This window comes from Cucumis sativus, chromosome 1 (assembly GCF_000004075.3).
Source record: "Cucumis sativus cultivar 9930 chromosome 1, Cucumber_9930_V3, whole genome shotgun sequence".
Taxonomy (NCBI): domain Eukaryota; kingdom Viridiplantae; phylum Streptophyta; class Magnoliopsida; order Cucurbitales; family Cucurbitaceae; genus Cucumis; species Cucumis sativus.
Genome location: NC_026655.2, coordinates 29,342,413 through 29,354,648, shown reverse-complemented (window position 1 = coordinate 29,354,648; position 12,236 = coordinate 29,342,413). Strand labels below are relative to the sequence as shown.

The 12,236-nt window shown below is 30.7% G+C and overlaps 1 protein-coding gene and 1 long non-coding RNA gene across 4 annotated transcripts; both read left to right on the top strand.

Annotated features, from left to right (window-relative positions):
* Positions 1–232: 232 nt before the first annotated feature.
* LOC101203466 (hypothetical protein) lies at positions 233–2,746 on the top strand. Its single transcript, XM_004139107.3, has 3 exons — positions 233–787; positions 1,732–1,795; positions 2,133–2,746. The coding sequence occupies exons 1-3, from the start codon at positions 264–266 to the stop codon at positions 2,580–2,582; spliced, it is 1,038 nt and encodes a 345-aa protein (XP_004139155.1). The 5' UTR covers positions 233–263; the 3' UTR covers positions 2,583–2,746.
* A 5,844-nt stretch (positions 2,747–8,590) lies between these two features.
* LOC116401789 lies at positions 8,591–11,562 on the top strand. 3 transcript variants are annotated; one of them, XR_004214150.1, is made up of 4 exons: positions 8,591–8,722; positions 8,883–9,113; positions 9,801–9,883; positions 11,015–11,562. It is a non-coding gene; the product is annotated as an uncharacterized LOC116401789 (long non-coding RNA). The 3 variants fall into 3 exon arrangements; XR_004214157.1 differs by having other exon boundaries at positions 8,601–8,954; positions 9,046–9,113; XR_004214149.1 differs by having other exon boundaries at positions 8,606–9,113.
* Positions 11,563–12,236: the final 674 nt, after the last annotated feature.

Here is a 12,236-nt window from a genome sequence, read left to right as displayed (position 1 = left end):
TATTGTTTAGGTGCTTTAGTGGATTGCCAACTATTTGATTTTTTTAAAGTGAAAATTATGCTTAATTATTAATCTTAATTTTACCTAATGATTTCTTTACTTAAATGCTTAAGAAAGTATCAAGATTTAAATTTTCTTTTAAGACAATAATGGGTATAATTTACTATTGATTTGGATTCCTATTTAAACCTTCACATAATCGTTCTTTTTCTATCTTCAACTTTCTCATATACAACTTTTAGTTATACTATTTTACTCCTCAAATGGCTCCTCTTTTGCTTCTTCAGGGTGATGAACTAAGGAAACTTGCAAGAATAGTTCGGAACCAAGAGGTTGAAATATTAGGGAATCTCAATTTCCCATCCGAACAAGAACAAGCCAAATATTTGAGAAATGTGGGAGATAATTACCATGCAACGCTAAAGCTTTTGGATGATGCAGATGGCGTCAAACAAATGTTCAAAGACGACGAAACTAAATCGTCAATTGCTCATGAATCGTATTCCTACGTGGAAAAAGCTGTTAACATCTCGCTTCAAGCAGTAAGAAACTATGCACTGCGAACAAACTATCTATCAAAGATCGACGCGCACTCGAAAGACATTTTTGAAGCATTAAAAACCTTAGATCCAGAGAATGTAACCAATGTGGCTCGTTTAGCCAAGGAGGCTAATCAATATAATGAGAGTATGCAACAAGTCATGCTAAACCATCAAAGTCCAGCATCACGCAACTTTTCCAAATGGCTAAAAGATAGTGGAACTAAGTTTGAAGATCTTATCACAAGGTAAACTCAACGAATAACACGTTTTCTTTCAAAATACAATATACTTTTTTCTAACCTCAAGTTTTATCCATTTTTCGTTAAAAAAATCGTTTTAGAGTTTTCTAAATGGCTAGTTTTGTGTTGATATGTATGTAGATACATGGTTTCTTTGATATAACATGTTCACTAATCAAATGTTAAATTAAAAAATAATTAATTTTTAATACCTAGCTAGTGGATAATTTTATCATGAATTTTTTAAAAACTTATCATCACCTGATTGTTCTTTTATTTATAGAATTTGTGTATCATGCTCAAACTGGTATATCATGAATTTAAAATTTTATTTATTTGAAAATTTTAATTCCAAGTTTAATAGGTTAACTTTCAAGCCGCTAAATTTTTTAATTTGTGTTTAAATATTCTTTAAACGTAGATAGTTCATATTTTTAAATTTGAATCTAATAAATGTTAATGAAAATTTTAATCCACGTTAAATTGACCTTAAACTTATAATGTCGTAGATAATAATTTTTTTTATTGAAACCTTAAATTTAAACATTTTATGTTTAAGGTTAACGTTAAAGAGATCTATTGGATGCAAAATTTACCATTCAAGAATTTGTGTGACACAAAATCTAAAATTTATGTATTTAGCACATATTTTAAAGGACGACAATCATATAAAAACAAATATAAAAAATTCACGAACTAAATATATTTACATTATAATAATTCACGTGCCTTGACATAGAGTTATCGATACGTGGTTATGTCATTTTTGTATACAACTCAATGCCAATTAGTACTATAGTTTATGGAACAATTTAATTTAATATAAGTTTTTCAGGGTTCCTATGGATTACAGTTTTCAAATTTCATAAGATTAAACTATATATATATCGTTTTAGGAGTGGTAATCTCAGCAAACTCCCCTAATGTCTCTTAAATGTGAAACTTGTTAGGTACCAAAATAAGCGTGGCTTTTCAGGGCTTTTCAAGAATTTGGCAGATGAAGAAAAATTGCTGGTAAATATATATATGATCCTATATTAAATGATAGTATCTTATCTAGCTTCACTTTCTTGTCATTTGAAGGTTGTAAGATGATATTTTCATATTTTCCTTTTCTCCATTATTTTTTTTCCATTTTTCTTAAGAAACGTGTGTGTCTGATAATAAACTTTTACTTCTTAACAACTTATTAAATGATTCTAAAAATTGAATGTAAAATTTTGAAACATGAAATCCTATTTTAAAATATTCTGAATAATTCATATTTTGAAGTTTTCGATCAGCTCATGCTTAACCAATAATATCCAATTTTGAAATATGATGAGTACATGGGATGTATGTGTGTACTTAGGTGTATAACGACATCATTGTGGCTTCTGGGCGAGGAAGTGTGGTAGCAGACACGTTATCAACGATCTCTGGTGTAGCGGGCATTTTGTTTCTCATCCTCGCAGCTGGAGTAATTGTATGGGACATCTTTACAGCTGAACATGTTCTCCAAACAGCAACAAAAGATGTGATGATGACTGTTGCAACAGTGGGTGGGGCAATGGTTGGACAAGTTGTGGGAGCTGCTTTGCCAACTTTAGCTGGTGTTGAAGCTTCTGCTCTATTTTTGATGGCCACTGCAGTCATAGGTAGCATTGTCGGAGCTTTTGTAGTAGGTGCCTTTGTTGGTTGGTTGGTTGATCATATCTTTAGCTCCGGAGGGCATTATTCCCACGAAACTGATAGCCACACTTGCTATGTCGCCCCATTGCCTGATGGTGAGGCCATCGCACGTCAAATTGTTCACCAGTAGAACTCTATGCTTATTGCATGCGTCTCCACGTCAAATAAGTTGAAAACAATACTGCTTTCAAGTTAATTTATATCAATAAGGTTGGGTTTTATACCCTAAACTCATGGGTTTGTAAAAATAAATAAATTTCTAATTATTAATAAAATATTTGTTATTTTATTCTATGTCTACGATACCTAATAAACTCATGGATTGGTAAATAAATAAATAAATTTATGACTATTAATCGAATAAGAAAAATTGTAATTGGTTAGACTTGTAAGTGTATGATATTGCAAATTAAATATATAACACGTTATTTTAGAATTTTGTAAATGTGACAAAATTCTAACTTTTTAAAATATTCTACATCTCTTAAATTAAATTTGTTATTATTCTCGTACTACCCTTATATAACTTATTTCTTCTCCCTTTCTAATGTTTTAATCATCCCTTATTTCTTTTATCACATTTTAAGGCCACAATCATTATTTGTTATATGAGAAAAATAATTTATTTTTCTTGTCTTTGGGTGGGTTTGGATTATCTTTTTAAAGTGTTTAAATTTGAAAAAAATATATTTAAAAATATTTTGAGGTGTTTGGTAACTTTTTAAAATGCATTTTTAAAAAATAAGATTGAAAAGTAATGTATTTTAAAGAAAACACTCACAACCAAATTTTGAAAAAATTATGCTCTAAAAAAATATAACTAAACATGTAAGTGTTTAAATTTTTAACTCATTTAAAGAAAGATTACAAGAAAATGTATTCTTGAAAAACGTTGATTCTAGGATATCATTTTAAAGAAAATGTTTAAAGGAAAATTCAAACGCATTGATATGAGGATATCAATGGTACATTAATTATTGCAATATGAAACATAATAATGGTTGTTGATCGAAATAATTTAATTTTCGTTTGTGATTTTTCTTACTTTTTTCAATGTTTATTTTGAGTTGAATTTGATTTCCAATGATTTTGCTTTACTTTTTTTTACATTGTATTTGTTTTGGTTTTACTTTGTATCAATTATGTATTCAATGTTGTGATGTACTTATACTATATGTATCAGACATTGGTTGATATACTTACTACGTAGTTTTTATTTTTTTGAAATTTTATTAAGTATATGAGTAATATAACTCAGTGTATCATTATCAAGTATATCAACATATTAGTAAAGTTAATCATTGTTAAGTATAAATATCAATCAAGTTTACAAGTGTATATTAATAGTGTATTCAAGTGTATATAGGACTTCAAGCATGTCAAATATATTTAATCAATCAAGTATATCAGTAAAAAATACTAAGTATATATGTAGTACTTTAGGTGTATACATCAAACATATCACGTGCATCAAACATATCACGTGCATCAAACGTATCAAATTTGTTTAGTGTACCACTGAAGCATAACAAGTTTTATTAGCAGTGCATCAAGTGTATCAAAATTTATGAGTGAAGCCTTTACACTACAAGAAAAGTGGTCTAGGACGACAGTTATTTTCTGTCGCGAGTAAAATTTGTGACAGTTATTTACAGTCATAGAAGCGGGAGTCATGGAAAGTCATTTCATGACAGTTTTCAAAATCTCCGTAGTTCCACTACTAGGCTCACTTAGATGAACTGTTAACTTCGTACTAACCAAACAACTTGTGCCATAATAATTTTGTGATCTTGTATGAGCACACATCAATCATAAAAGTGGACCCAAGGGTACACTTGTTAGTCAATACAATCAACCGTCTTAGCTAGTGACCACATAACAAACTATGCATATGCAAAAGGGACCTATCTTGGAAACATAACACAATAGTAACTTAAACACTACAAGAAATATCAGTTACGATAACATAAAAAAAACGCTATTGTTGATTTCCGATAGCGTTTTTGAAATGCTGTCGTAGTCGATGTTTTGGAAAGTCCATGACTTTCCATAGCGTTTTTACAACGCTGTGCAAAGCGCTGTAATATGTCTATATTGATAGCACATATATGATGTTATAAATACGCTATTGAAAATTGGATAGCTTTTTTTATTACGTTGGAAAAATCGTTATCAAAATGTTTCAATAGTGTTTTCAATTACATTGGAAAAATGCTATAAAAGACATTTTATAGTGTTTTTTAGTTCGTTCGAAAAGCGTTATCAAAACATTTCAATAGCTATTTTAATAACAGAGAAAAGGCACTATAACATTGAAAAAAATCTTATAAAAGACTTTTTGTAGCGTTTTTTATTCCGTTCAGAAAAGTGTTATCAAAACTGTTCAGAACATTTTCTGTCTTAAGTAATATCAAAGTGTAAGCAATTTTAAAACTCAAAATTAGTTTTGAAAACTCGTTTTTGTTATCAAAAGTTAATAATGATTAAGAATTGAAAGGTTAGTCACCTTTAAGAAAATATGGATATATGAAAACAATGGGAATAAGAACATCACTCAACAAAATTACTTTGAATAAGCTATAACAACACTGCTTTATGCTAATGGCCAAAACCAGAAACTAAGAAACAATTCAACTCCATAAGTTTGGTATCCAAAATTTAAAAGCATACCGAGAAAATTGTACTATTCAAGCAGTTCAAAGATCAAACAAAAATAAGACTGTCAAAACAAAGAGGAGAAAATTCTAATAGTCACCCTTAAGATCATTAATCACATCGTATGCAATGGGAGTCATAGTCTCCATTAAAGCACCTTCAACCATGAACCCTGGTTTGGGGCCTTCCAGTTGCCTCTTGGTGCAGAGGATTGCGCCTTTGGTCTTGGCTTCGACCTTCAACTAGTCATTCTTCACCTTCCTCAAGCGAAATTCCTCGGTGCATCGAGAAGGTTACACGTGCTCGACTCCGACATGAATTTTCTTCTTAATAATTATGTTCCTGACCTGCAAAATCCATTCTGAACATCAAAAGTTTAATAAGAAAAAGAGTCCAAATCGTAATGGAACTTTCTCACATCAGATTCCAAAACCCATCAAACTGACAAAGTTTAATAAGAAAATAAAATCCAAAAACTAATCAACATTCTATAAAAAATCAAACACAATCTATTACTCTAAATAATTATATTCACATACATTCTGAAAACTAGAAAATATCTTAAAAAAGAACCCCAAACCTACCTGTGGATCTTGATGCCAATGGCACACTTTGTAACATTTCATACGCGACCTGTGCGACCGTGGTAAAATTTATGAGGCACACCCTTCTGGACGGTGCCGTTCACCTTGATATCGACATAATTGCCAATTTTGTATGTTCTCACTGAAGTAGGTAGTCAAAGCACAAAGTTGGCCTAGAAATTGTTTAAAATACGTGTAAATTTTTTTTTGAGTGGCTTCCAAACACTTTAAAATAACTTTATTTCTAAATTTAACACTTGAAATGTAATCCAAACACATCATTAGTCTAGAAAAACAAAACACCATAAAATATTTTAATAAAATTAGGGGCAATTACAAATATAACTATAATACCTAAAGTAACCGTAAATATTCAACTGTCCATTATTTCTCTAGGAAAACCCAAAAACTACCCCATAGAATCACAATCACATTCAAAAGACAAACCACTTATTAACATAAGCTTAAGAACTTCTTTTTCCTTTGCATACACATTTTGCCACTACAAAAACCCATTCAAAATAAGAACAAACACTTCTTTCATTCAAGTTCTTCAAAGAGAAAAAGAAAAAACCTTCCCACTTCAGCAAAGAGCCACAAAACCAAACACTACATCAGAAAAGAAACTGAATATCTCAAGTAATCAACCTGATAACCATTGTAATATAAATTGTCTTTATCAGAGATAGTCTTAATATATGCCCTATATCACTCACCATGAATGACAAGGGTAATACATTAACTCAAACTTTAACTATTAAGAATCCTTTAACAATTCAAGAGATCAGCTAAAACATTGCTACATATTTTAGCATGTTATTTATATTTTATACCAACAATTTTTTTTTCTTTTCATCTTTTGAACAAAGAACCCAAACCAAGGATGAAGGAATACTCTAACAACAAAAGCTTTTTAATGAGCAACCTAATCATCTCAAAGTCCCAGACCAGATGTGATTTAAACTTGTTATGAAATGTAATTGGCCCAACCTAAAAAAACCAAACCAAGTACTGTGAAGGAAAAATTGAAGAAAAGGAAAAAGGAAAAATAAATTGCACAAATGACAAACCATTCATGGGACGAGTTGCCTTCAGACTAAATATACTAATATTGGATAAAAACACAGTAAGTCATGAGCTTACAGCTTGCCCCTGATATATTCTATCTATTGCTTCGCTTGCAGCCGTAGCTTTCAAAATAGCATCACCAGATATACTAATATTTCTAACTTCACACAGCAGCTAAGCTACCATCATTCTTTAAAAAAAACGAAAAACAAAGAAACAACATTAGTTATTGACAAGAAATAGATGATAATTGGCACAAGCGACAATGGTAAAGTTTAGAAAGAGGTGGTAGCTTGACAACCGATAAGTCTGACATCCAACTACTCTATCTTAAGTAAAAGAAAAATTAACAATAACCTAAAGAAACATTCCAAAGTAAAAGCAAAATTCTTAGCTTGAATTAACTAAAAATTTTAAGAAGCTAACATACAAGAAGTACCAGTGGTCTAGTGGTAGAATACTGTACTCAATTAAAAGAGAGGTCATATAATAAGGAGAGAAAATACACCATTAGATGCAAACAAAATGGAGGTTGGAAAAAAGGGAGATACTGAACAGAAAAAAAGCTTTAAATGCAAAAGGTTAATATACCTGAGGTTAACTTTTTCTACCAGTTTTAACCAACAGGATTATCAAAAAAGGAGAGAAGAAAATGGCTGAGAGAGAAGGATTATCAATACTCGAATCCTTGATGTAGCAGGAACATCTGCAGATTCAACACCCCAATCAACTCCATTGGGTTGAATTTCCTCTTTAGATACAAGAGGAATCAAGGACAAAAACTTCTCCAAGGCCTAATGTACGTTAACAACCTATATGGGAAGGATGTAATCTGTTAAACATTCACTACATAGATTGAAGTGTGTAAATTTTAATATATAAGTACTTGCACAAAACAAACTAAGTCAGAGTATAACTAACTGTTTCAGCATTGCTAACTTTTCGCTTGAGAGAATTCCAAAAAATATAGTTGACAACAGGAATCTGCAGAGCATAAGATTCAAACTACTACAAAAAAAAGGGTTTACTTGACACTAGCTACTTTTACATACTTGACGAACGTCAAGTATAGTTTCAAAAAAAATGAAGTCTTCACACAATTTCCCAAACTATTTTACATTAGCTTTTACTTGACATTTTTTTTCGCGTCAAGTAAAAGTTCGGTATACTTGACGCGAACAAAACGTCAACTATAGTTTGAAGAAAGTAATTTTTTGAATTACTTTATGTTACCAACTTGACGCTTTTCTTCACGTCAAGTGTAGTGCAAAATTTATTTGATGGTATTTTATCGTCAAGTATAGTGCATACTTTACTTGACATTTTTTTCACGTCAAGTATAGTTAATATTTACTTGACGCGAAAACAACATCAACTATAGTTAACATTTTTATTTTTTCAAGTAGAAAAATATAAAAATACTTTTTATTTCTCTCCTTTCATGAAATTAATTTATTAAAATAAACTTATTAAAAATTAATTTATTAATTTTTTTTATTAAAATAAACTTATTAAAATTTTTCCTTTTTTTTTCTCATTTGATCTCACTGTAAATCTTATAGTGACAAAGTTCATCTCACTATCAAAAATTAGTGACAAAGTTTTAGTGGCGTAAATAATTTTTGTCCATAAAAATTCCTTTATTGCAACGCAAAAAGAATATGTCACGTTTTTAATTTGTGCCACTCGAAAAATTAGTAACACTGTTCCCATAAACTTCAAATTTTTAGCAACTAACTTAAATGTTTTTAAAAACTTCAAATTTTCACCCACAATTTTAACTTCCCTCCAATTTTTCAGTAATGAATTTACTAAATATATATTCTCTTTTATCTTTCCTCTCTCTTCTAAATATACACCTTGCCCTGACTTCGTCGTGCACGCCGTTACAACCCCTCGTCGCACACGCCGCAACTCTTCTTTCCACGTAGCATGCCACACGCTGCCGCCAAGTTTTTTCAAGGTAACCTTCTCTATCGACTTGGTGCTAGATAAATGATATGGGGTTCGTGAGGCGGGGTTTTCTAGCATAGGGGATTACAAGAGCTTTACAATGATTGCTGAAACATAGACCATACTGATAAGCTTTGAACATTCTCTAATTACATGAAATCGATTCAAAGAAAAACAATTTGAAACGACGGATACCGAAATCAATTCAACCAAAATCGTCAACATAGTCGAAGTAGAAGAAGGTCTTTTTCTTTCATTACACTCCTATGGCCGACGATTTATAGCGTATAATTCTTCTCTATTGTTGCTTTCAAATTTCAATCTGTGATGCAGTGTACTTGGGAGTAGAAGACGTGGTACGGTGGGAGAAATGGAACAATCAAAGATATGGTTGTTAGAAGGTAAAATATGACTTCTTAATTGGTTGTTCTGTTTCAGCCCATATTGTGTTTGGGGTAATGCCTGACTGAATTTAACCCAATTAGTTTTGTAGAAAGAGTGTGAGTGTTGGAAATGGTGGTTGCGGTTGATAATTTAAGTTATTTTTAGCTTGCCCACTTAAGAAAATAGCATCTCCCAAACTTGTAGATTAAGTTATTTGATCATTGGGACATGTTCAAGCTTCTACTTTTAAGTTTTTGTAATTTTACTTCTTTTCTTCTTTCATGTTTTTTTTTAAAGTTCACTTTATACTTTAAAGTTCACTTTTTTTAAACTCCTGCCATTGGAATGTTCTGCAAATCATCTAATTAAATCCATAAATTGGTATCCAATTTTCCCTCTTTTCCATAAATTTGCAGTGCCAAGCTGGTATTGTGTTGAACTTTTGTTGAGTTTCTATGAAGAAATATATATGTTATGTGATTCTGTTTATATAAAAATTTTAGTGAGTCAATGTTGAGCAGTGGTACATTTAGTCATAATGAATTGTCCTACTCGAAGAAACCAATAGTGTACATTACTTTGCGTCTGCACTCTTGTTAGGAATAAGCTTGAAAAGCGAAGTTATGATATTTTCCTGCTTATATGCTATTGATTATGGGTTTTTAGTGTTATGTTAATCAATTAGTAAAGTTCTTTTTCTGCAGTTTTCCTTTTTTACAATGATAGAGAATATGTCTATGATTGAAGAATATGGGAAGCTACCAAGACTTACTATTGTATTACAAAGGTAGATATTACAACTTGTTTGATGAATTTTCTCTTTACTCCATATTGGCTACACTTTCTTTACTTTCTCTAGCCTACCTCCATATTAGCTACAGTTTGTCTTGAGTGACTTTGTTTTAATTGTTGTTGGAGGTGTAGTTGAGTGAGTGTGTTTTATTTTCTTTTATCCCTTTGGAAATTATTGAACTGTCGATTTGGACTAACTAAATGTAATTTAAAGTTTTTGTTTCCTAAGAATATTACACCACAACAAGGGGTAGTGAAGGTATGGAGTTTTAATTCGCTCAAGCATGAATTTATTGATAAATTATTGATTAACTCGATCAGGTAGTTTCTTCTTTTATATCGGTTTTTAGAAAATTATTGGGGTGGAATTCTTTCTAGAGTTTTGAATGGATATTATGCATAATGGTCATATAGTTGTGCTTGTTGTTCATTTTAATTGTTTCAAAAATCTTGACGTTGCATCAAGCCACCCAAAGATATCTGAAGATTCTAGACCTTGTTCTCAAGACCGTTATTGTTATTTCTATACTTACTAATCTAAACATTTATAAAACAACAATAACTGTAGCTTTGTTTGTTTCCTCATCACCACTCTATTTTTGAGAACTTGTTAAGGTCTCACTTAAAGACTCGAGCTACCACAACCATTTTCATTTTCAACTTGAAATTGTGCGCACAAGGACCATGTATGCTCTTCATGTACTCATCTTTTATAACATATAGAATGAGGAATTGCTTTCTCTTCTGTACTTATGTTGATACTCAAACCACAAGTCCACACACATCCTAAAGTATTAATACGAGGAATTGCCTTCTCTTCAATACTTATGTTGATATTCAAACCACAAGTACACATACATCATGTAGTTGTACTTGTATTGATACAATTTAATTAATTCCTAAATGCTGTTTATTTCAACTTATTGAATTATATTATTTTTCAATTATGAGAATAAATATTCAATATTATCTTCTTCTTATCTTCTCCTTTTTTTTTTTGCCAGGCTTATATTAAAACTTATTTGATTGTTGTATATTTAAATTATTCTCATATAAATTTTTAGTCTTAAAATTATATGTATTTGATTTAATTTTAAATCATCTCATTGGAAGCTAATTTTTCCAGGTCGTGAACCAAGAAAGAGCAACTTCTTAAACTTCTCCTTCCGCTTCAACTGAAGCTCTTGCATGAGCCTGTTGTTTGAGGAGAATAAATACTTCAATCTTGTACCAGGCAGGTTTTGAACATCATGAGTTGGATGGAAGTCACAAGAGATCGTTCGGAATAAGTCATTCTACGGGAGAAGAGTCGGACCGATTAGTTGTTTCGGTGTGAATTTATTCTAATTCAACCCAGCCCAACTAATATTTATGAAAGTATGCTTTATAAGTATTACCTTTCACCAAAATATAAGATGAATGTCGGATGACAATCACATATATACATATACCACGTAGAAGTATATACTTTGTAGACAACTTGCATCATTAAACCAAACTTAAGTTAAAGTTTGCAAACAATTAGTTTCCAAGACAAACTTTGAGTTTGAAAACAATATAGAAAGGTCAAGAAATATGTCCAAGACAAACTTCACTTCCACTTTAGTTAGGGCACTCAATTCTTGTAATTCTCTCTCAAATTCATCAATAAAACTCTCTCCTTTAATCCATCAAGAATGTCTCTTTTGTTCCAAATTCTTCTTGAAGCTACTCCAAAAGCCATGAACTAAAGGTGCTTTCTTTGTGAATGAGTTTTCTAGTTAATCTTCATTGAGAATTACGTCTTAATTGCATTCTGATTTCAATTTTTATTTGAATTCCAAGATATGAGTTTTTGTTTTATTGAATTGATCACCATGAACTTTGTTTAATCTTTAATGGCTCTAAGCATGAATTTTGAAACAAGATTGATTGAAAAGTGTTGATTTGATCTTAAACTATCTCTTTCCGTTTGATCATTTTTTTAACTTCCAATTGAATTCAATTAATTAACATAGAGACTTTCAGCGTCACAACATTGAAACATAGAAACTTGATACAAACTTAAAGAATGTATGAAAACATTTAAGATGAAAGTGTATTCATTAATTAAGTTTAATTAGTTTTTTGAACTAATTAGGTGTGGATTGAAATTGATGGCAATATTATCGTTTGTTAATTTAATGATGGAAAGATTACTAGAACTTCCCATTCACACTTGAGAGAAAACCCCATTTATTTCTTGTACCCTGAAAATCTTAAAAACTCAAAAACCCCATTTCTTTCTTTTACTTTTCTTGACCAAAACCAAACATTTCTACTCTTTTGTTCAATCACATATTGGTAGTAAGTTTATTGATGATTTATTG